The sequence below is a fragment of the Hemiscyllium ocellatum genome, chromosome 35 (genome assembly GCF_020745735.1).
Source record: "Hemiscyllium ocellatum isolate sHemOce1 chromosome 35, sHemOce1.pat.X.cur, whole genome shotgun sequence".
Lineage (NCBI taxonomy): Eukaryota > Metazoa > Chordata > Chondrichthyes > Orectolobiformes > Hemiscylliidae > Hemiscyllium > Hemiscyllium ocellatum.
Window position 1 is genome coordinate 14,581,654 of NC_083435.1, and position 23,761 is coordinate 14,605,414.

A 23,761-nucleotide genomic window follows, 5' to 3' on the forward strand; every position below is an offset into this window, starting at 1 on the left:
GTATTATTTGAGCCCGAGTCAAATTTTTGTACATCGTACACTTCTCTCTTGGTGAGCAGTATTACCGAGGTGGGGATCCCAGACTCGCCATGCTGTGGGTCCTCTGCCTTTTTGTTCAGCATAATTTTGGCATAGTGAAGTGAAGTGATTTTCCCCCCTCCTTGTACAGTTAGTACTACTAACGTTACAATGCTATACCAGTACCCACCCATCTCTGACCCCTGCCTATCATCCTGTCTATCTATCTTAATCTTTTAGGCATCAGGGAGAGGTGAGTCCACACAGCCCTTACAATTAATAACAATAGATATCATCAAACATTAAAAGAGTCTTTTATCTCAGTTCATTCCTTCTTTCTCAGCTTAATTTTCAGAGGGTTGTCTGTAGGATGAGTGTGCCACTCTGCCAATGGGGCATTCACAGGACTTTTAACGCAAGTGTGATGACTCTCAGCAGTCCGGATAGCTGTCTCAGTAGTCAGGAGGATTAGGAATGGTCCCTCCCAGCTTGGGTGGAGTTTGGTATCTTTCCTAAAGACAGACAAAGAAGGGCCAGCACCACAATATAGTTCTTTAAAAACTTATCATTGAACTCTACAGTTGGTAATTCCCCTCTTCCACCCACGAACGGTAATCCAAACATCATCTTAAAAGGAGAGAGGCCTACATCACATCTAGGCGCAGCCCTAATGCGTAGCAATGTGATAGGTAAGCATTTTGTCCATGGTAATCGAGTCTGTAGGAGTAGCTTAGACAATTGCTGCTTTAAGGTTTGATTAATTGGTTCCACCCGTCCAGAGGAAGGCGGGTGCCAACGAGTGTGGAATTCCCAAGAAATCTCTAATCCTGCCATTACTCCTTGTAGGATCTTAGAGGTAAAATGCCTACCTTGGTCTGAATCTATACTTTCCACCACTCCATATTGAGGAATTATATGTTCTAAAAGAGTTTTCACTACTCCCTTTGAGGTAGCTGAGGACATTGGAAATGCCTCTACCTACCCAGTTAGGTGATCCATTAGGACTAATAAGTACTTTTGTTTCCCTACTGGGGGTAATTCTGTGTAGTCTATCTGTATTCTTTGAAAAGGTCCTACCCCAGGGTTTCTTCCACCTCTTGGCCCCCCTCTCGTTACTTTCTTATTAATCTTTTGGCAAGTCGGGCATCCTACACATACCTGCTTGGCTAAGGTGTACATCCCTTCACATCTGTACTTCCTTAACACTATGTCAAACATAGCTTGCGCTCCCCAGTGACTCCCCTGATGTAGGACAGCCATAATCTCTTGCATCATCATTTTATTCAACATTTCCCTCCCCTCGGGTAACATCCAGCACCCATCTGCTGTCTTTGTAACTCCTAAATCTTTTAGTCCCTTTCCCCCCTTTGTAGTAAACAACAGTGCACCCTGAAGATCTGAAATTGCAGGGATTAGGGAGTATATCACTGCTCCTTGTGGATTCAGGGTCGCTTCTTTAACTACCTCATCGGCCGGTCTATTTCCTCTTACTTCCGGTTCATTCCCCTTCTGATGCAACTATCGCTATTTCTCTCGGGAGAATCAGGGATTCCAGTACTTGTTTTATCAATTTCCCATGAGCTAGTTCTTTTCCTCTGCTATTTATCAGTCCACTGTCTTGCCAAATTTTTCCGAAGGTATGTACCACTCCAAACGCATATTTGTTTTCTAAGGTTCTGAGAGCTCTTTCTCGGGCATAGAATTCACAAGTTTGGGCTGCCCAGCCATTAGGCAGTCTTTCAGCCCCGATAATACTTCCCTCTATCCCGTCTACGACAGCATATCCATTGTGCCTTTTACCCTCAATCATCCGGGAGGACCCGTCGATAAACAACCGAGCTCCCGCATGCAACGGTACGTCTCTTAAGTTCATTCGCACTTTAGTCTGATATTCAGTAATATCAAGGCAGTCATGTTGTGGATTTCCAGGCGCCACACCCTTCTCTCCACCACAGATATGCAGCTGGATTCAAGCAACTCTCTGTGCCTAACACAAGGACATCCTGCTCTATTAAGATTGTCTCATATTTGAAGATCCGAGAGTCCGTGAGCCAGCGTGCTGCCTTCCACAGTAATAGCATCCCGCCTGTGGGGATTTCCACTTTGATTCTTGTTCCTGTCTACCAGATCCCTCAACATCTCCTCCCTGATTCCTTCTCCTCCCTTTATTTTCAACATACCGCCCGTCACCATTGTTTAGACCTTGATTTTTTAAAAAAAGAAATATTGCAATATTTCTTGCTCTCAAATACAATTTATCAATTTATGCTTGCTTTTCTTTAAACTATACATTTTGGAATCTTACTTGTAAATATATACTTATATATTATAAATTCATTTACTCAGTGTTTAATATTCAAAATGTACACAGTTCCCAACTCCGAAATCCACCACAATCACCCGGTTCCACTCCCCCTCCCTCTCTCCCTCCCCTTCCCCCCCTCTCTTCCTCCCCCCTCTCCCTCTCCCTCCACCCTCCCTCCATTCCCTCCTCCCTCCCTCTCTAAATCTCCCTCCCCCTCCCTGCCTCCCTCCCCTTACTCTCTCCCTTCCCCTCCCTCTCTCCCTCCCTCTCTCCCTCTCCCTCCCACCTCCTTCCCCCTCTCTCCCGCCCCCTCCATCCCCCCATCCCTCCCATCCCTCTCCCTCCTCCCTCCCTCCCACTCTCCCCCTCCCTCTCCCCTCCCTCCTTCTCTCCTTCCCCCCTCCCTCACTCTCTCCCTCCCCCTCCATCTCTCCCTCCCCTCCCCTTCACTCTCCCCCTCCCCCTCCCCTTCCTCTCCCTCCACCCTCACCCTCCACCCTCTCCCTCTCTCCATACCCCACCCCCTCCCTCTCCCCCTCCCCCTCCCACAACCCCTCCCTCTCTCCCTCCTCATCTCCTTCCCCGTCTCCCTCCCCCTCCCGTCCTCCCCTCTCCCTCCCCTCTCCCCCTCCCTCTTTCCCTCCTCTTCCCCTTCCCTCCTCCTTCCCGCCCCCCCACTCTCTCCTTACCCCCTCTCCCTCAACCCTCCTTCCCCCTCTCCCTCTCCCTCCCTCTCTCCCTCCCCTCTCCCCCTCCCTCTTTCCCTCCTCCTGCCCCCCTCCCTACCCCGCTCCCTCCCCCTCTCCCTTCCCCCTCCCTCCACCCCCTCTCCATACCCCTCCCCCTCCCTCTCTCCCTTCCCACCTCCGTCCTCCTCCCTCTCCCTCCTCCTCTCACTCCCCCCTCCTTCCCTCCCTCACTCCGCTCCCTCTCTCCCCCTCTCTCTCTCTTCCCCCTCATGCTCCCCCTCCCCCATCTCTCCCCCTCCCTCCCCATCTCCCTGCCCCCTCCCTCCCTCTCTCCCTCCCCCTCCCTGCCCCCTCCCTCCCCACTCCCCCATCCCTCCCCCTCTCCCTTCCCCCTCTCTCCTCTCTCCCTCCCCCCTCCCTCTCTCCTTCCGCACCTCCCTCTCTCCCTACCCCCTCCGTCCCTCTCTCCCTCCCCCTCCCTGCCCCCTCCCTCCCCACTCCCCCATCCCTCCCCCTCTCCCTTCCCCCTCTCTCCCCTCTCCCTCCCCCCTCCCTCCCTCTCTCTCTCTCTCCCCCCTCCCTCCCCATTCCCCCATCCCTCCCCCCCTCCACTCTCCGTCCTCTCTTCCTCCCCCTCCCTCCCCCCGGCATCCCCCTCTCCTCCCCCCGCCTCTCTCCCTTCCCCCCATCTACCTCCCCACTCCCTCTCTCCCTCCCCCTCCCCCTCTCCCCTCCCCCTCTCCCTTACCCTCCCTCCACTATCCCTCCCTCTCCCTCCACTCTCCCTCCCTCTCTTCCTCCCTCTCCCTCCCCTCCCTCTCTCCCTCCCTCCTCTCTCCCCCCTCTCCCTCCCCCTCCCCCCCCCACCCCTTTCCCTCCCCTGTGGGAGATTAGAAATGTTGTTTTTGCTGATGGGTGAGGGGGTGTAGTGGGGGGAAGGGAAGGGGAACATTATACAGACGGTTGCGGAGTTCTTGTAGCATGTAGCATACTTAAGGCTAAGACTTTAATGAATATAGAAGGTCTTTTAAAGAAAATAGTCTTAAGCTAGGAAATAACTTTAAAGTGTTGTAGTTGACCACAAAAAGAAGCTGCAGGGGCATTTCACAATAAAGCATATAGTATGATGAAAGAAACTGGATAAAAGAACAAGCTGTAACAAACACGGAACAAAGAATGCAGACAAGGACAGCAGGATGGCCAAATAAGAAAATAACTAACAAGTGAGGTAATCGGCTTATGATAGGATGGGAAAAGGGAGGTGTGATTCTGAACTTGTAAACTGAATAAGAAAGCTATCATGCTCTGTTTTGGCGCGCAATTCTGCTTGTTTGCAGAAGCGTCCGGTCCTTGCAAGCCTGTACTAAATTGTTCTTGTTTCCAAGGCTTTGTCTCAGGCTGATCGATTTGTGAGTGAGCTCTGTTTCCCCCTCCCACTCTCCCTCCCCTTCTCCTCTCACCCCCTCCTCCCCCCTCCTGGCCCTTTTCTCCTCCACCTCCTGGCCCTCTATCCCCCCCACTCCTCCCCTCTCACCCCATCGCCCCCCCCTCCTCCCCCCTCCTCCCCCCGCCCCCCGACAAATGCATGCACACACACATAGCGGTGACCCCTTAATGTCACCTTCATGTCCAATCCTTAGCATTGATGCTGAATGTCACTGCGCTCACCAAGTCCTGACATTGACCCCCCCCAATGTCACATTGTGACCCCCTGGCTCCTAATGTAAGCCCCCCCTCCCTCAACTAATACACTGGTGGTGGTCCCTAATATTATGCTGTTGTCTGATCCCCTAGCATTGATGCTGAATGTCACCCTGTTCACCAAACAACTGACAGTGACCTCCACAACCTCTCTTCTCCCCCCCGCCCCCCCAGCCCCCCCAGCCAATGAATTCTAATCAATCCCTGGCAGTGACCTCAACTCTCACCCTCCCCAACACCTCGCAGTGACCCCTTATGTCACTCCCCTCCCAATGCCTGGCTGTGACTCTTAATATCACTCCACTCCCCTCCAAATTCTTGGTAGTGACCCCCTAATATCACCCCCCCCTTCCAAACCACTAACAGTACTCGTTAATCGGCCCTAGTTCCATTTGCAATGCACTGTGGTCAGGTTAATGTGACCGAAAGGCCTTATTATTCCCCCTCCCCCACCACCCCTGCTTCCCAACTGCTTCTTCCCATTATTCCTTCCAGGCATTGGTAGGCCCGAAAGCAGCCCTGGAGGTGGCGTCCTGAGGCAAGGCTGAGGTGATTGGGAAGCCCAGCTGGTTTATGTTTGAATGCATTGCCAGTGAAGGAGGGGCGGGCGCCGTCGATCCCTCCCGAGCACTGATGGTAGGTGACCCGCCCGGAGGCAGACATCCTATGGACAGTGCTGGCACTGACTGGCATCTCCACCCTGCAGGACGCCCAGGCCCAAATGGCCAGCGAGCTTCTGCAGGACAGGAAAATGGTGCCAGACATCTATGTGGACAGTATTGCTGATTTAGGCGCTGAATAGAATCAAGGGTTTATTTTTGGACATTGTGTACTGATCGATGAGCGAGCAATTTAATAAAAGTGCAAGTGGTGACACCCAAGATGTCTGCTTCTATTTATAACCAAGGGATTTCCAGCCCTACCATGCTCCAAGTTATCTGCACTCCAAATCCTACCTTCTGTACAAAATTGGTGCCCATGCCTTTCTGATGGTGCCCAATTCCCTCCTGAATGTCCTTGTGCTGGTATCACCTCGAACCTTCAGCAAGTTGAAACACAAATATTTTTCAGGCACAATTGGGGGGATGCTGAGAAAGTCCAACGAACGGTGGCACACCATGCCAGTGAGCTTCGGGCCCCATACCAGAGAATCCCACGCCAGCGCCCAAAACTGGTTTGCAATTTGGTCCTTTTGTTGTGTTCGACAATGACTGTTGCAGGTAATGAGATGGGGAATTGGCGGTGTAAATGGAGCAGCTTGTTTCACTTTGTCAAGGACGGGAGAACAAAACCCAAAGGTCGGATACACACCTCGCAACAACGTTAGCAATCAAGTCCACCATCAAAAATACTATTGAAGTTTTCATTCTTTTTTGCGATTGTATTCCAATTACAGATTTAAACATCCTAAGGGATGAAGACGAAGGCAGATATATGGAATTCTTTCTGAAAGGAGTTAACTCTTTGAACATCATCCAACCTCCAGCCCCTGATTCAACACTTGGAGCAGTGTTCTCCCCTCACTATTTTCAAGCAAATTATGCGATGGATATAGTTTCCCTTTTTCCCTTTGGTTAGTGCGGCCACCCTTATTAATGAGGTAATGACTGCAGATGCTGGAAACCAGATTCTGGATCAGTGGTGCTGGAAGAGCACAGCAGTTCAGGCAGCATCCAACAAGCAGCGAAATCGACGTTTCAGGCAAAAGCCCTTTTCCTGATGAAGGGTCGAAACGTCAATTTCGCTGCTCCTCGGATGCTGCCTGAACTGCTGTGCTCTTCCAGCACCACTGATCCAGACCCTTATTGATGGGGTAATTCCAACAGAAGACCCACGCACTAGCCAAGCTAGGTTCCTTCCTTCATCCCCTTCGGCACAAATCACTGACAAAGAGCCACGGGCTACGCTTCTGTCAGACACTGTACAGTAGTCCACTAAACTACAGCCTGAGGTCAGAAGGATTTTAAATCTCTGCAAAGGAGGGCCACAAATTAACAAGGACCAATTTTTGCAGATGCACCATAGAAAGCATTGTCTCTGGATGCATCACGGCCTGGTACGGCAACTGCTCTGCCCAGGACTTTAGGAAATTACAGGAAATTATGAACACAGCCCAGACCATCACACAAACCAACCATCCATTCATTGACTCCATCTACACTTTCCTCCATACCTTGCAAAGGCGGCCAACATCCGCAAAACTGCTCCCACTCTGGTTGTCATCTCTTCCAACCTGTTCTGTTGGGCAGAACATACAAAATCTTAAACGTGGACCAACAGATTCAAGAATAGCTGCTTTCCCACTATGATTAGACTTCTGAATGGACCCCTCAAATTTGGAATCTAACATTGATCTTGCTCTTTGTGCACTTTCTTAGGGGGCAGCATGGTGGCACAGTGGTTAGCACTGCTGCCTCACAGCACCAGAGACCTGGGTTCAATTCCTGCCTCAGGTGACTGACTGCGTGGAGTTTGCACGTTCTCCCCATGTCTGCGTGGGTTTCCTCCCACAGTCAGGAAGATGTGTAGGTCAGGTGAATTGGCCATGCTAAATTGCCTGTAGTATTAGGTAAGGGGTGTGGGTTGGTGTGGACTTGCTGGGCTGAAGGGCCTGTTTCCACACTGTAAGTAATCTAATCTTTGTAGCTTTATATTCCTCTTTCTGTTCAATCACGGTAGGATCTTTGTATGTCAAGACCTGCCTGCACTGCAGGCAGAACAAAACTTTTCACTGTACTTAAGGCCTTTTGTGACAATAATAAATCAAATCAAGGAACAGGAAAGTGAGGACAGATGGGCAGTAAGCATTAAAGCATTTTAGAACAAAGCTATGAAAATGGCAAGAGATGAGATAAAAAAAAGGATTAAGGAAATGATGGACTATGAACTAATATTTTGCAAGTATTTCCAATGTAAAATTCACAAGTTATGTTCCAGAGATAACAGGGAACCAATGATCTGGTACATTTTCTTTAAAAAAATAAAAATCAGTGTAATAAAGATGAGTTAACAGTTCTATGTGGTGACAAGCTTGACCTTTCAGTGTGCACTGTGGGCTTGTAAGAGGGAGTTGCAGAAACAAACAATCCATTGGTTTAAGTTTCCTGGAGTTCCCTAAATTCTAGAATGGTTCCAAAGGATTGGGAGGGAACAACTACAAGCCTGCTATTGGTAACCGGCCACACAGATCGGCTTCACTTGTAAACAGCCCTTTAGCTCCAAGCTTGTCCGTTGTTGGAGCCCATTGCACACAAACAGGGTTCACAGTTAAGTATCAAATTCCTTGCTGTCAAAACATGTAGTTTTCAAATAGTTCTTTCTGACTTCAGTGAACAGTTTAAAAAAAACTCGAAAAAATGTTAGGGTACTTACAAAGGCTGTACGTGAGTGGAGAACTACTCTAAGAATAAGGAACATCAATTACATAGGTAGCCTGGAGAAGCTGGAGTTGGACAGAAGTTGAGATGATATTTGAAAAAAAATGTTCAAAATCATGGGGGTCTAGGTAGAAAGAAATTATCCCCAATGGCAGCAGGATCAACAACTAGAGGACACATTTAATATAAATGATAAGAGAAACAATCACCATGTGAGAAAAAAAATGGTGCAGAGTGTGGTTTGATTTGAAGGATGAAGGGCTTATGCTCGAAACGTCGAATTCCCTATTCCTGAGATGCTGCCTGGCCTGCTGTGCTTTGACCAGCAACACATTTTCAGCTTTGATTTGAAGGCACTGCCTAAGGGTGTGGTAGAGACAAGTTCAGTTGGCCAATCAGAGTATTGGTTAAATACCTGATGGACAAGAAAACTGTAGAGCCACAATGAAATGGTAGGGAAGTGTGACATAGCTGGGTTGTTGAGAGCACAAACAAGATGAGCTGATATTATTATTGTTCCCTGTGTGATTTCAAAATGACCGAGATTATGGTTATTTTCCCTGATATCTTCTTTGTGTCATTTCTTATTTTAGACATCTTCCTGAATTATATTGGGATTTTAAAATATAACTGCAAGGAGCCCCTTAAATCCTAAATCCTGCACCAAACCATTGATCTCCAGATATCTCCTTATGTGGCTTGGTGTCCAGTTTTGTTTGATTATAGGTCATATGAAGCTCTGGGATGTGGTTAAACCAAATCAACAAAAAATTGGTGTATTTAGGTTTATTTCTAACAGGCAATATTCCCCAACAGTGTAAGTACAGAGCACTGGTGGACAATTGCTACAAGTAATTTGGTCCCAGAAACAAAATGCACATCAAATCCAACGTCCTTTATTCTTTCAAGCACTTTAGCTCGACACTGGTCACAAGTACTTTTGTTTAAAACCTATTTATTAATTGCTGGAGACATCCAGCGGCGGAACCCGAATCGTGGGTCCCGGAATTCCGGGGAAGCTGAGGCAGCGCGCCCACCGGAAGCCGGCGGGCGAACCCGGCCGGAATAAAGCGTCGGGACCTACTTCCTCCTTCCTCTTCGCCCCTTTCCCGGCCGAGCGAGCGGAGGCGCCATCATGGTGAGCGTGCGGAGGCCCCGGCCGAATCCGCCGCCATCGGCCGGTGCCGGGGCCGCGGGGCGGGACGGGGGGAGGCGGAGGGGGACGGGGGGGAGGCCAGGGGTTGGGAAAGGCGGCGATGGCGGCGGGGGAATGGGCGGCGATGGCGGTGCGGAGGGCGATCGCTGCGGCTCCGGCTCAGGCTCAGGCTCCAGCCCCGGGGGGAGGGGGAGCCTCGGCCCCATTCACACACACCCCCCCCCCACCCCAAATGGCGCTTCAGCGAGCGATTTGCAACCGGCGAAGGTTATTTTATTTTATTTTGGAAGCGGGGCTCTCTCTCTCTCTGGGGGGAGGGGGGGGGGCAGGAAAACCGAGGGCACAGCAAGATCCCAGCCGCAGTGCAGCCAAGGGACTGCATCAGGCTCGTCCTGTCTGGGGCCTAGGGCCAGGCCCTTGGAGCCCACCCCCTGCTCCTCAGCAAAATCCTGGCAGTGCCCCCCCCCCCCCCCCCCCCACCTTTGCTGTTGGCCAACACCATTCCTGTAGAATAACTCCTGGGGGGGGGGGGCACTGCCAGGATTTTGTCAAACATGTTGTCGTTTCTGCAACACAAAAGGCTGAATTATTTGGGGTTTTGGGTTTTTGGGGGGGGGGTGTATGTGTTAAGCTAGCTATGCACCAAACAGCTACGAGTCGCCGTGTCTTGCTGTGGTTTGGGGGTGCCGGTGTTGGACTGGGGTGTACGTTTAAGCTGAGAAACGTGTTCGCTGGAAAAGCGCAGCATCCGAGGAGCAGGAGAGTGTCGCCGTTTCGGGCATGAGCCCTCCTTCAGGAAATTCTGATCTCCAGCATCTGCAGTCCTCACTTTTTCTCCCTGGGGTGTACAGAGCCCTCCACTACCACCTGGTGAAGGAGCATCGCTCCGAAAGCTAGTGTGCTTCCAATTAAACCTGTTGGACTATAACCTGATGATGTGTGACTCTTAACTCTATGTCTTGGTATACAGTGAGCTTTGTTTCTCTCACTTGACAATTAAGATTCTTGCCTAAATCAGCCTCAGGGACCTACCCTCCATGGCTCTCATAGGAGCAGAATTCCACAGACTCTTTGAGAGAGGAAAAAGACCTCCTATTGTGTTCCCTCTTTTCAGTCTCCCTCAAAAGAAGGAACATCATCTGGTATCCATCCTGTCAAAGATTAAGGTTAGAGTCGTAATGCTTAGAAACCGACATTTCGGCCCAAATTTTCCATGCTGACCAGGTTTCCTAAACTGAACTAGTCGATTTGCCTGCTTCAGACTCCTATTCCTCTAAAGCTGTCCTGTGCACGTGCCTGTCCCAAGTGCCTTTTAAACGTATAGGTCATTCTGCTGTAACGTGACACAAGTGTTCATCTGCAACCTGGTGCTAGAGAAAATTGTGCTATGGAAGACCATTACAGAAAATTGTGCTGTAGAAGATCGCTAAAAGAAAATTGATATACCGTTCAGTAAAAAGCTATCCAAACGGCGTTCACGATTCGCCAATGGTGTTAGAGCCAATTCATGCTGATGAAATCCACATTATAGCAAACTGACCTGTACTCACCTCTATCACTTCCTCTGGCAGCTTGTTCCTTATACACAGCATCCTCTGTGTGGAAAGATGTGCCCTTTAAGTCCCTGTTAAATCTTTTTCCTCTCACCATAAACCTTTGAGCTCTAGTTTTGGACTCCTACTTGGAAAGACCCATGGCTATTGACCTTATCTATGCCCCTCATGATTTTATAAACTTCTATAAGAACAGCGTACAGCCTCCTACATTTTTCTCCTTATAACTCAAACCCTCCAGTCTCGATAACATCTTTGTAAATCCTTTTTGCACTTTCCAGTTTAGTAGCATGCTTCCTATAGCGGGGAGACCAGAATTCTACGCAATACTCACCAATGTCTCATACAGCTGTGCGTGTATTCCCAACTCCTGTACTCAATGACTAATTAAGGCAAGTGTACTAATCACCGCCTTTGCTGCCTTGTCTACAACTTTCAAGGAACAATATACCTGCAGCTCTAGGTCTGTCTATTCGATGACACTCCCTAGGGCCCTGCGATTAACTATAAGACCTGCCCTGATTAGTCTTGCTTAAAAAACCAGTCACAGCAGGGTTCTAAAATTGAATGAGTGAAGGCCCAACATCTCTGACATTTCGTCACAAAATGAGCCTTTCGACCCAAGGATAAGTGGAGTAAAGAATCTATATAAAAACCCATGCATCGCCTCAGTGGGAGAGAAATGTGCTGGGGGACAAGGGGAAGGAGCGGGTTCAATAGGCCTCGCACTATTTCTCTTTGTGAAGAGCCAGAAACCGAGTCAGTGGTATCAAAGGGCACCCTGCCCTGATTTTTGCAGCGAGAATTACGATCTGATCTTCCACACTGGCTAATCAGGAGCCTGATGCGCTATTTTGTCGGAAAGCTTACGTCACCTTCATGGAATAGGTCTGCAGTTGTTTTCAGGAAGTGTATTGAATAAGCAGGACTTGAGCTTCAGGAAGATTTTCCTAGTAGTTCTTTGCTCATTCACCCTTTTTTTTCCTCTCTTCTTCAGTCATTGGTTATTCCAGAAAAGTTCCAGCACATTCTTCGAGTCCTCAACACCAACATTGATGGGCGAAGGAAGATAGCATTTGCTATCACTGCCATCAAGGTAAGAATTTGTGGTTTGTTTGTTAGTTGCAGTGATGTAGTGGAATGTGACTGTACCTAATAATCTGGGCGCATGGGTTTGAATGCTGCAAATGTGTTGCTGGTCAAAGCACAGCAGGTTAGGCAGCATCTCAGGAATAGAGAATTCGACGTTTCGAGCATAAGCCCTTCATCAGGGGTTTGAATCCCATCATGGCAGCGTGTGTGGTTTTAAATTGATGTTTGATCAGTGAGTCTGAAATATAAAGCCAGTCTGAGAAATCGAAGCAGTCGTCTTCTGCTTTTCCCATCTCGGTGGTCTTGGGTTGGAGGTGAGGTATTTTTGTTTTTGACGGGGGAGTTTTGAAGACATCCTAAATGTTTCCTCTGCCCCCCTGGTAGCTGATTGGTGTGACCAAGCATGGACTCAGGGCTTGTAAGTGATGTGGGATATCCAGCATAACAGGTTACATGCAGTCAGTGCCTTGACACTGGGGATGTTGGCCTCAGGATATTTGGAGGATGGCCCTGACAGTGGATTTGCAGGATTTTGCAGAAGTGTCTCTTGCAGTGTATCCCAAGGGGTTTGAAGTGTCTGTTCTATGTTGTCTGTGTTGGGGATCAAGACAAAAGGACAGCTAACACTATATAGACCATGGACTCGGTGCTGTAATTGAGCATCATTGTGCGGCCGAAGGCTGAGCTGACACACTGGAGGTGATGTCGAGTTGCATTGTTGATGTCTGTCCGCCCTCACTGAGGGGCAGCTTCCAAAGTACGCAAATTGTTGTCCATCGATCCTCCTGTTGGGAGTAGTGTCATATGGTGGGAACAGACTAATGGAGGGCCTGTGTCTTTTGGAGGTTCAGCCTAAGGCCCATATTCTTGACCATCTCCACGAATGCCTCAGCGGTAGTTTGGACAATGGTCTCCAGTGCATGTGTAAGCGCTGTTTATACCAGAGCTCTGTGCCGGAGGCTGGGGTACTTTTTGTTCAGCACTGCAGGGTTGGAAGCGTTTCAACCTTGTCCTGTAGTGAGCCTCCACTGCAGAGGGAAGTTCCATGGCTGTGAGGGACAGTGGTTTGGCGAGGTGGGTAGAGAGGGCTGCTCATGCCATGACACAGCCTTGCTTGGTCCCCAGTTTGTACTAGTCATGGATCTGTGGCGGATCTGCTGGTGAGGATCATCGCTTGCACGTTGTTGTGTAGCGGGTGGCTGCTGGTGACACATCTGTGGGCTGCCGCACGTTTGAGGAGAACGTTCCATACGTCATTCCCGGTCAACAGTGTCCAAAGGCTTTGTGCTTGCTGCAGATGGTGCCAAGCTTTAAGTTGGTGTAACCTGCTGTTTCAAGTGAGCCCTGTGTCCTTGATGTGACATCCAGGTTTACCTGCTGTTGGGGGCTGAACGCTTGGAACACAGCATTCCATAATTCTGCCTCCGTGGGACCAAATGGGAAACACCTCCAAAGAACCAGTTGTTTCGATCCCTGCTGGTGGAAATAGCATTTACCTATTCATTTTCCAAGCAACACCCAAAATTTTCCTCAAGGGATTATGTAACTGGAGAGCCCTCCTATCCTCATTGAGTCTCATTGCTGCATCCCTTCTGCATTAATGCTGCAGTACCTAGTGCAGTGACACTGCTCCACCTCCTGTGCAATGGCCCAGTCCTGCTTAAAACAGTTAGCTGCTCGTGCTGCCCTTCTGTGTGAGCTGCAAGAGCAAGGTGGCACCATTCCAGCCTGTGAGATTGTGGCTGTTCCTGCAGACCCTACTGCTGTGAGAAAGTAGGTTGAGCCTATGCATACACACATTCATTTGTAATCGCACTCCCTGATCCTGAACTTGCATTGCACGTGTGTCCTGCCTTTTACTTTTGAGGGAGGGGGTGAGCGTTACTGTTAACACTTCAGAGATATTTCATTGCTTTTGCAGGTAGCTGGTATTGACGCGATGGGCCAGAAAGTCTCTAAACTTGTGCTGTAGCCAGTTGATGATTTATCAGCTGTAAATGGCCTTGAGATGTTTTGGGGGGAACTGACCCTTGCCCTGTGGCATTGCTGAACCCTCATGTCCTGGCCAAAATGCTACCCTTGTAAATACTATGGCTACAAGAACAGGTCCGAGGCTAGGCATCCTGCAGCACTGGAATCTCATCCTGACTCCTTTCTACAGTGCTCGGGTCAAGAGTGTGATGCAGTACTCCCCCCTTTGTTTGGGTGAGTGCAGCTCCAGTGGCACTCGAAGCTTGACACCATCCATCATTCTTAATTGATGGGCACCACATCGACTAACATTCACGCCCTTCACTGCACTGTTGCAACAGAGTGTTCCATCTTCAAAAACGTTTGCAGAAAATTGACCAAGGCTTCTGACGTAGCACCTTCCAAATCCACCCCCCAGCCACCCCAAATTGACTCCCTGTTCTGACTTGGAAATGTATCATTGCTCCTTCACAAGTCAAAATCCTGCAACTCCCTCTCTGATACTGTGGGTGCATGTGGGCTGTAGTGGTTCAAGAAGGCAGCTTGTCACCGGTGAGGGATGGGTGATAAATGCTGATATGTGGCAAAAGTTGTCTTGTTGCCCTGCTGTCTTATTTGTGAGGGTTAGGAGGGTGTGTAATGACAACCTATGTCGGTAAACAGCACTGAGCTAAATGGTCAAAGCTTTTGGATGTTTTTGGCAGCGTTAGATTTTCAGAAATGTGATATTAATTAATTTGAACGTTTTGGATATCAGCCAGTGATGCACACAAATCCTTGAGTGGATTTCAGTCCACATGTTGATCAAGTCACAAGAGTTGTAAACAAGCAGCCAACCAGACTCATTAAATGATCTATCCAAAAGATGTTTATTCTCTTTTCCACCTCCCTTCGGTTGTATGACACTATCAGCCCCTTTTGAACTGTGCAGGTGATGATGAAATTAGCTTGGAACTTTACAACCCAGCGTTATAATGTGCACAGGTTTCTAATTCTGATTTCTCTGCTCTGTTTGCTTGTCAGGGTGTCGGGAGGCGCTATGCTCACGTGGTGCTCAGGAAAGCTGATATCGACCTGAGCAAGAGAGCTGGGGAGCTTTCTGAGGATGAGGTGAGAGAGAAAGTGGTATCAGTTGATCAACCACCTAGCCACCCCCAGTCTGGGGCTGCTCACGTGATCGGGTTGATTTTCTGTTAATGCAGGATTAATGCAAGTGTCAATTCTTCTGTTTGCTTTAAATAATGTGAAAATGCTTTCCAAACAAGGCAGCGTTCAAAGAACATTTCAGTCATTTGGTTGTTTGTGAAGAGAAAGACGTCCTATCACTGCTTTGCACTGGCACGTGTCTACCTGCCCCATCTCACTATAAATTGTTACAAACAAGATCAGAAATTGCTGGGAAAACCTCAGTAGGTCTGGCGGCACCTGTGGAGAGAAGGCAGTTCCTTTTCAGGCCCAGTGATCCTCCCTCAGGTGCTGCCAGACCTGCTGAGCTTTTCCAGCAGTTTTTGTTTCTGATTTCCAGCACTCTCTGTTCTTTTCTGTTTTTATTCAGTATAAATTGGGTATTTTCTTTTAAAAGTGTGATCATCTTGCCTCTGCCTTGGCTGCAAGGCAAACTATGTTGCTGGAAAAGCGCAGCAGGGTCAGGCAGCATCCAAGGAGCAGGAGAATCGACGTTTCAGGCATGAGCATGAAGAAGGGCTCATGCGCGAAACGTTGAATCTCCTGTTCCTTGGATGCTGCCTGACCTGCTATGCCTTTCCAGCAACACATTTTCAGCTCTGATCTCCAGCATCTGCAGTCCTCACTTTCTCCTGCAAGGCAAGCTACTTGGGTATGTCTTTGTTCTTCTTTAGCAGTGTGGTTTACACGCTGGATGTGGTAGGCTGGAACAGTGAGCTTTCGTTAGCCTCTTTTATCTCTGTGCTTCCATTCTTGTTCAAGTGCAGGTGTCACAAACAGTTGTGGAAAACTCCCCCCTCCGTTCTGACTCGGGGTTGTGACTTCACTCTTAACTTGGTGTGTTTCAGAACCTGTCCATCTTTCCTGTGTGTGGTCAGTTGTACTGTGCACTAACGTGTTCTAAATTGTTGATGGGCAGTTTTAGGAGAATACATGTTTGTAGATGCTTTGTTTTTCTCTCACTGCTTTCTCACTCTTCAGTCTGTTTGGATAGGGAGGAGGGGGGAATGATATGTGGGCTTCACGTTTACACTCTTCACGTTTGCTGTGGATTAGCTTTGTGCCCTGTCCAGTCATGGGGAGGGTCACATTTAAAAATTTGGAGGAGTTGCCCCTTGTTCTAGAGGGGTAGGATCTGGTGGAGGGGGATTAGTGGCGTATGTGAAGAGGTAGGCCACACAAATAAACCACAGTCACTGATAAGTCAGGCAGGCAAATGGAGAATATTGTATGCAAATCTGAAATTATTTCAGTACGTTTCCATCACACTATCTCCTTCCTTGAGTCTGGGGGGGGTTATAGAAAATTGGAACTGACATATTAACTGTCTCACTAGTCACTACTACTGAGACGCTGGGGTGAACTCTGTACGGTCTGGGGACTTGTCAGACTGCAACTTCAATCATTTGTTCAGTACCATGTCCCTGCTGATTATTAATTTTCTTGAGTTCCTCCCTCCCTTCTATTTCTCGATCTACAGCTATTCTGGACTGTTACGTGTCTCCTCTCCATTGAAGTCTAATGCAAAATGCGTGTTCAGTTCATCTCCTTATTCTCCCCATATTATTTCCCAGGCTCGCTTGCCAAGGGCTGAGGAACATTCACTTCAAAGGAAGTGTTAGAAATCGATCCAAAGTGTTACTGTCTTTACAATAACTAGCTTTCTCTTGTAGAATAATAGAATCCCTACAATATGGAAGCAGGCCGCTCGGCCCATCTAAACTGACCCCCTCCCCTCCCGAAGCGCATTCCACTCAGACCCACCCCCGACCCCTGCATTTCCCATGGCTAATTCACCTGACCTGTACATCCCTGGTCACTGGACAATATAGCATGGCCAGTCTGTCTATCCTGCACATGTTTTGACTTGAGGGGAAAGGAACACCCGTCATTCTTAATTGCCGTCCTAATCTGTCCCATCTTCTGACCTGCCACGTTTTTCCAGCATCCATTTGTCAGACAGGATCCTGTTTTTAAAGGACTTCCTTTTTCTCCTGGGCAGCTTTGAGGAGAACCTATAGGGAGGCACCCTGTAAGCGTGGCAGTGCCTTTTTTTAAAATTTACCCGATCTGTGACAGCTCCGGGGCTGGCTGGAGCCACTGAGCAGAGTTTGGGTGATGCCCCGATCTGCAGAGAATGAGGGTGGGGCCCGGAAGCTTCCAGATCTTCCTGCAAATGAAATGTGGTGTTTGATCAAATGTGTGAATACATCATGAGCTGAGAGCAGTGTAGTAATAATGGGTAACAATAAGTGACCGGAAAAGAATCCAAGGATGTACTGATATGTGAAGATTTGCTATCCCGTTTACGTGGAATCCTCTTTGGGGCGGTTTTGAGTGGTTTATTGTTTTAATGATCGAACCTTTTTTGAGTAGACTTTTACATCCAGATTATTTTTCCTTTTGATGAAACATTGTGTAATATAACCATTGTGGCCATGTGGATTCCTCTCAGGGTTACCGAGAGTTGCTTCAGATTCTATTTTAACCTAGCTACCTACAGAACTAAGGCTGATTTAGACTTTTGAGTCATAAATTTGACCTGGGTCTTTTTCATCATCCAGTGCCTACTAACGTATGTTGGTTCCTGATCCATCAGTTTGTAAACTTCTCATCATCAGTTTCTGATTCTTCCATGGCTTGATACCCTTTTTATTTCCATAACTTCCCGGCTTCTCTTTAAGTAAAGATGTTTATCAGCCTTAGCACGGACCAGCTATTATTAAGCATCTCTGATTCCGCCCTCTTCTCATTGTGGTTTTAATATTGTGCCATTATGCCATGGTAGCTAGTGATTGAGTAGCCTAGAATTGAAGTTGTACAGTTGTCACGCCAACTCGGTCTCCTCTGCTAAGCTGGATACCTACTATCCCATAGGCAGTAATTTTAGTCATTATCCTAAGGTCTCCGTTATAATTGGGTAGCTTGGGGTTTTTTTTTTGGTAAGTGATGTGAGAGCTGAATTGGTGAACATTGACTTGCATTGGATGTTGATGTGATAACTGACCATCCTCGCTTTCCCCTCCAGGTCGAGCGAATCATAACCATCATGCAGAACCCACGTCAGTACAAGATTCCTGACTGGTTCTTGAACAGGCAGAAGGACGTTAAAGATGGAAAATACAGCCAGGTATTGGATGGTTCGGCATCTCTTCATACTTCGATGACTGAGTCCTGTGTGAAATTATTACTGCCGGTGGAACGTGCCAGGTTACTTTGTGATGTTGTGTGTCATATAGAGTCATAGAGATGTACAGCACGGAAACAGACCCTTCGGACCAACTCATCCATGCCGACCGGATATCCTATCTGATCTAGTTCGATTCCCAGCACTTGGCCCAAATCCCACTAAACCCTTCCTATTCATATGCCCACCCAGATAAGACCATAAGACATAGGAGCGGAAGTAAGGCCATTCGGCCCATGGTGTCCACTCCGCCATTTAATCATGGCTGATGGGCATTTCAACTCCACTTACCAGCATTCTCCCCGTAGCCCTTAATTCCTTGTGACATCAAGAATTTATCAATCTCTGTCTTGAAGACATTTAGCCTTCACTGCACTCCGCGGCAATGAATTCCACAGGCCCACCACTCTCTGGCTGAGGAAATGTCTCCGCATTTCTGCTCTGAATTTACCCCCTCTAATTCTAAGGCTGTGCCTATGGGTCCTAGTCTCCTTGCCTAACGGAAACAATTTCTTAGCGTCCACCCTTTCCAAGCCAGATGCCTTTTTAAATGCTGTAATTGTACCAGCCTTCACCATTTCCTTTGGCAGCTCATTCCATACACTCATCACTCTCTGTGGAAAAAGTTGCCCCTTAAGTCCCTTCTTATATCTTCACCAATCGCCTGAAACCAGTGACTACTGGTTCTGGACTCCTCTCTCCCCCCATCCCTGGGAAAAGACCTTGTCTATTTATCCTATCCATGGCCCTCAATGATTTTATAAACCCCTCAGCCTCCGACGCTCCAGGGAAAACAGCCCCAGCCTATTCAGCCTCTCTCTATAACTCAACTCCTCCAACCCTGGCAATATCCTTGTAAATCTCTCTGAACCCTTTCAAGTTTCACAACATCTTTCTGATCGGAAGGAGACCAGAATTGCACACAGTATTCCAACAGTGGCCTAACCAATGTCCTGTACAGCCGCAACGTGAACTCCTGTACTCAATACTCTGACCAATAAAGGGAAACGTACCAAATGCTGCCTTCACCATCCTGTCCTGCGACTCTACTTTCAAGGAGCTATGAACCTGCATTTTTGTTCAGTGACACACCCGAGGACCTTTTTGGGTTAGGTAGCAGCTAAGGTGGGCTGAATGGGGTGAAGAGAGTTGTGGGATGTTATTTGCCTTGATATTTTCTGCACCAGACCGGGCCAACGTTGCATTTTAATCAGAGCCTTGGTATCCAAGCTTTTAATAACATTTTCTGAAGGAAATATTTAATTATATTTGCAACATTTGCGTCTTGTCACTAAATAAGCTGAAGGGGGTTTTCAGCTGCTTCAATTGATGTACACCCTTGCAAGGGTGTCTGTGGATAAAAAGCTGCCTCTTCCATTGTATCTGACTGACTGCTTTTGTGTGGATCTGTTCGTTGGCCAATCCTCTGTCAAGAAATTAATTCTGTCCTCATCGCTGATGCCTGGTGGGATTGGCCCCTTGAGTATCCACTGAGGTGTGAGGAGTAAGGTGGTTGTTCTTGTATCAGGACTGCTGGCTGGAGCTAATATCAGATTGACTTGCAGAAAGCAAGATTTGGAGATGTGGTGAAATGCGTTTGGTGGGAGGAGGAGGCTCACGTGCAGCATTAACCTGCTGTGGGCTGGATATTTGCTGAATAACATTGATCTTGTACAGAAACAAACCACTTGGACCAACTTATTATGTATATAATTCCATATGAGCATGCTATCTTGTCTTTATGGTGATTTTGTGTTATTGTCATATTTAAAATGCTGTTTCTTGTTTTCACATCTCTCTGTCCCTCCCATCTCTGTGATCTCCTCCAGCTTCACCGTGTTTCAGTCTATCTGCATTCCCTATCGCAATTGCTCTGCCATTGGTCAGAGCTCTGTAGCCTTGGTCCTAATCACTGAATTGCCACTCGACAGCTCACCGCTCCCCCTTTCCTCCTCCAAATGAGAGTAGTCATTAAGAGTTATAGAACTGTGAGGGTTATAGATAGGTAGATGTTCCCTCGGGTGGGGGGTTATAGACTAGGAGGCGTATTTTGAAGGTGAAAGGAGAGATTTACAAAAGGCACGGGGGCAAATTTATTACACTGGGCGGTTTGTGTGTGCAATGAACTTCCTGAGCAAATGGTGGGTGCAGGCATCGTTACAATGTATAAAAGAGACTTGGATAAGCACATGAATAAGAAACGTTTGGAGGGATATGGGCCAGGAGCAGGCAGGTGGGACTAGTTTAGTCTGGGATTATGTATAGCATGGACTGGTTGGACCGAAGGGTCTGTTTCCATGTTGTATGGCTCTATAAGTATGACTCTTTTAAAAATAATGCTCATTTTAAACCCTGCCTTTTTCACCAGACTTCTGGTCATCTGACCTAACGTGTTTCATTGTCGTTGTTCTGGCATTCTTGTGGAGTTGGGCTGTTTCCTTACAATAAAGGAACTATATTTAAACTGTGATTAGATACAGTCATTTATGTATTTGTCTCTCTTTTTTTCACTATCTCAGGTCTTGGCCAACGGCCTAGACAACAAACTGCGTGAGGATCTGGAACGATTGAAGAAGATCCGTGCACATAGGGGTCTGCGACACTTCTGGGGGTAAGAACTGTTCTGTGCTGGTTCAGTGTTAACGTTACCGATAGCCAGCGCTCTGGTTCCGCACTGTTACTCTGCATTGCTTTCTCAAGTGGACTTGTTGGATAGAAAGCAGTGTGGGTCCTTTGACCCTCTGACGTTGCACTGACCTGTGAAGTCGATCTGAAGCCCATCTATCCTACACTCTTCCATTATCATGCATATATTTATCTAATGACCGTTCAAATGCCCTTAAAGTTGGCGAGTCTACTGCTGTTGCAGGCAGTGCGTTTCAGGCCCTTACTCCTGAGTAAAGAACCTACCTCTGACATCCTATATCTGTCACCCCTCAGATTAAAGCTTTGTCCCCCTGTGCTAGCCATTACCATCCAAGGAAAGAAAGCTGTCCCTGTCCACACTGTCTAATCCTCTGATCATCTTGTGTGTCTGTATTAAGTCACCTCTTAGCCTTCTTTTCTCCAACAAAAACAGCTTCAAGACCCTCAGCCTTTCCACATAAGACCTTCCCTCCATACTAGGCAACATCCTGGTAAATCTCCTCTGAACCCATTCCAATGTTTCCACATCCTTCCTATAAATGCGGTGACCAGAACCGTACGCAATACTCCCAAGTGTGGCTGCCCCAGGGGTTTTCTGCAGCTGCAGCACGGCTCCAAAACTCCATCCCTCTACTCGTGGAAATGCTCAAGATCCGAGAGGTTTGATCAGACTGATTTTCATAGAAACCAGTGTTTCACAGGCCCTTTAGTCCATCGAGCCAGTACCTTCAGGATAGAGCGCCTGTGCGTTCAAAGTGGCCGTTCTGTGAAAGTTGGTCTGGTTTTTATTTTTCTGGTCAGTGCTGAAGGGTGTTGGAGACTTCAGCCCCCTGATGCTGTCTAACCTCCAGACTCAGCAGGAAAGAGTGTTCCCAGGGTGATATCGTTAACTGTCCTTGCCCATTCACTGTGGAGTGAGTAAACACACAGCTCTGCCAATGACTGAGTGTCTGGAAATATCTGGGCTGCCTTGCATTCTTTCTCCTTCCGTGTGTATTCCTCAGCACTGAAAGGGAATCTGTTTAACGTCTGCACTGTGTGATATTTAGTTGTCATTGGAACTTTCCTCCAATTTGATTTTGTTTTATTTCCCCCCCCCAAATTGTCCCTTTCATTTTCCTGAGAGAGGAGGTGGGCTAATGTCAGGGATATACCCTCTGGCAGTTTCATAAACAGTAAACCTTTTACTTTCTATTTTCTGATTTCTTCAAAGTTCTCTGTTGAATGTGTACCTTTTAAAATCTTGTCAAATTATTGTGATTGGGTATTTGAAGACCTATTAAAACTTTGGAGCATGGAGTCACCACACAATTTCTTTCTCCTTCACCCACCCTTTTCCTCAACAGTCTCAAAGTCTCCTTGCCTGCCAATGTTGCTACACTTCAATGCTTTTTGCAATTCTCTTAGATCTCGTCTTCCTGAAACAGTCTGGTGCCCTGTGCCTCTTTGGCCGGGCGTCTCACATTGTTTCATCATCGCTCCTGGAATTGGCCTAGAATGTTTTGCTAGATCACAAATTGACCCTAATCCCGCTGACTTGAGAAGTCAGTGTTCATCTGTTGCTAATGAGTTAAAAGTGCAAGGTGACGGATTACCCATCGTGTACTGCTCATTTATTGGGTGATCCAGCCTGATGGTTGTTGCCACACTGTGAACCCTGCGCTGCATTCTGTTGTACTGAGTCTGTGACTATACATTCCAGAGCCTCCCTCTAATGGTTGCCTTGTGTTTTGTTTTCTTCTCTCTGCACAGTCTCCGTGTGCGTGGCCAGCACACAAAGACCACAGGCAGGAGAGGACGCACGGTCGGTGTGTCCAAGAAGAAGTAAATACTTCATCCACCAAATGTTTCAATAAATGTTTTGTCAAACATACTGTATTGGCTAATTTGCAAACTGGTCGTATTGTCCTCCATTTCATCAAGTGTTTCACTCACATACTCTTTCCTTGTCTCTACTGGAAGAACCTTGGGGGAAGGTGTTCCTGGCTTGTCATGGAATTAGAATCCTTAAAGCATGGAAAGAGGCCATTGAGTCATCCCTATCCCAGGACTCCACGTTTACCAGAGCTGATCCACCTAGCCTGATGTCCCTGGAACATTTGCATGGACAGTTCACCTAAGTGCTCAACTTTGGATTGTGGGAGGAAACCCGCAAACAAACATGGAGGAGGGTGGGGGGGAAATATGAAAACTCGACACAGTCACCTGAGGTTGTAACCAAACCCAGATCCCTGGCACTGCGAGTCAGCAGTGCTAGCCACTAAACCACCGTCCTGCCCCTAACCAATGCACACTAGCCGCGGGTGAGTTTGAATGCCCGATTTCTGGGTCACGAGACCAACACTTTATCACTTGGCGTCCTCCTCCCCAGCCCACTGATCCAAGAATGTAACATTCCTGTTTGAAGGTCGGGGTCTAGGGAGTGCCAGGTTTCTTGATGCTTTCTCCCACAAAGTGCAATGCATTCCGAGGACAGAACATCCTGACCTTTTCTTGTAGCCTTTGTGTAGGGGAAGAAATTCACAGAAATTTTGACCCAGCAACAAGTAATGGTGATTTCCCCCCCCAGTAGTGTATGTTTACAGTAGTTCAATTTTAGATTGACCCTCCATTGCCATTTACTCTGCTATAGTGGACATCTGATTACACAGTTTTCACATTTCAGGGTTTTAATGCTAACTTCAATATTGCGAACCCCTCGGTATGTGAACTGTTGAATCATCTTAATGTTTGACATGACCACGTGAAAGGGACTTTGATTGTACAAAGAGCTGACTGTGAAAACAATTTTGTGGCAGTGACCTCCGGTATATGAGCTAAGAACTTGTGAAGTCATTTTACTTTTACCCCGTGCCATTTACAAGGGGTTCAACATAGCAAT

General features: G+C 47.7%; 1 protein-coding gene across 1 annotated transcript; it reads left to right on the forward strand.

Annotated features, from left to right (window-relative positions):
- Positions 1 to 9,121: 9,121 nt before the first annotated feature.
- rps18 (ribosomal protein S18) lies at positions 9,122 to 22,753 on the forward strand. The gene is made up of 6 exons (XM_060850341.1): positions 9,122 to 9,228; positions 11,797 to 11,895; positions 14,886 to 14,972; positions 18,076 to 18,177; positions 20,754 to 20,845; positions 22,633 to 22,753. Exons 1-6 carry the CDS (start codon positions 9,226 to 9,228, stop codon positions 22,706 to 22,708), a joined length of 459 nt encoding a protein of 152 aa, XP_060706324.1. The 5' UTR covers positions 9,122 to 9,225; the 3' UTR covers positions 22,709 to 22,753.
- The last annotated feature ends 1,008 nt before the right edge of the window (positions 22,754 to 23,761 follow it).

Coding starts and splice junctions, on each gene's coding strand:
- rps18 (XM_060850341.1), top strand. Junction 11,896..14,885: donor TTGCTATCACTGCCATCAAG/GTAAGAATTTGT, acceptor TTTGCTTGTCAG/GGTGTCGGGAGGCGCTATGC. Junction 14,973..18,075: donor GGGAGCTTTCTGAGGATGAG/GTGAGAGAGAAA, acceptor TTTCCCCTCCAG/GTCGAGCGAATCATAACCAT.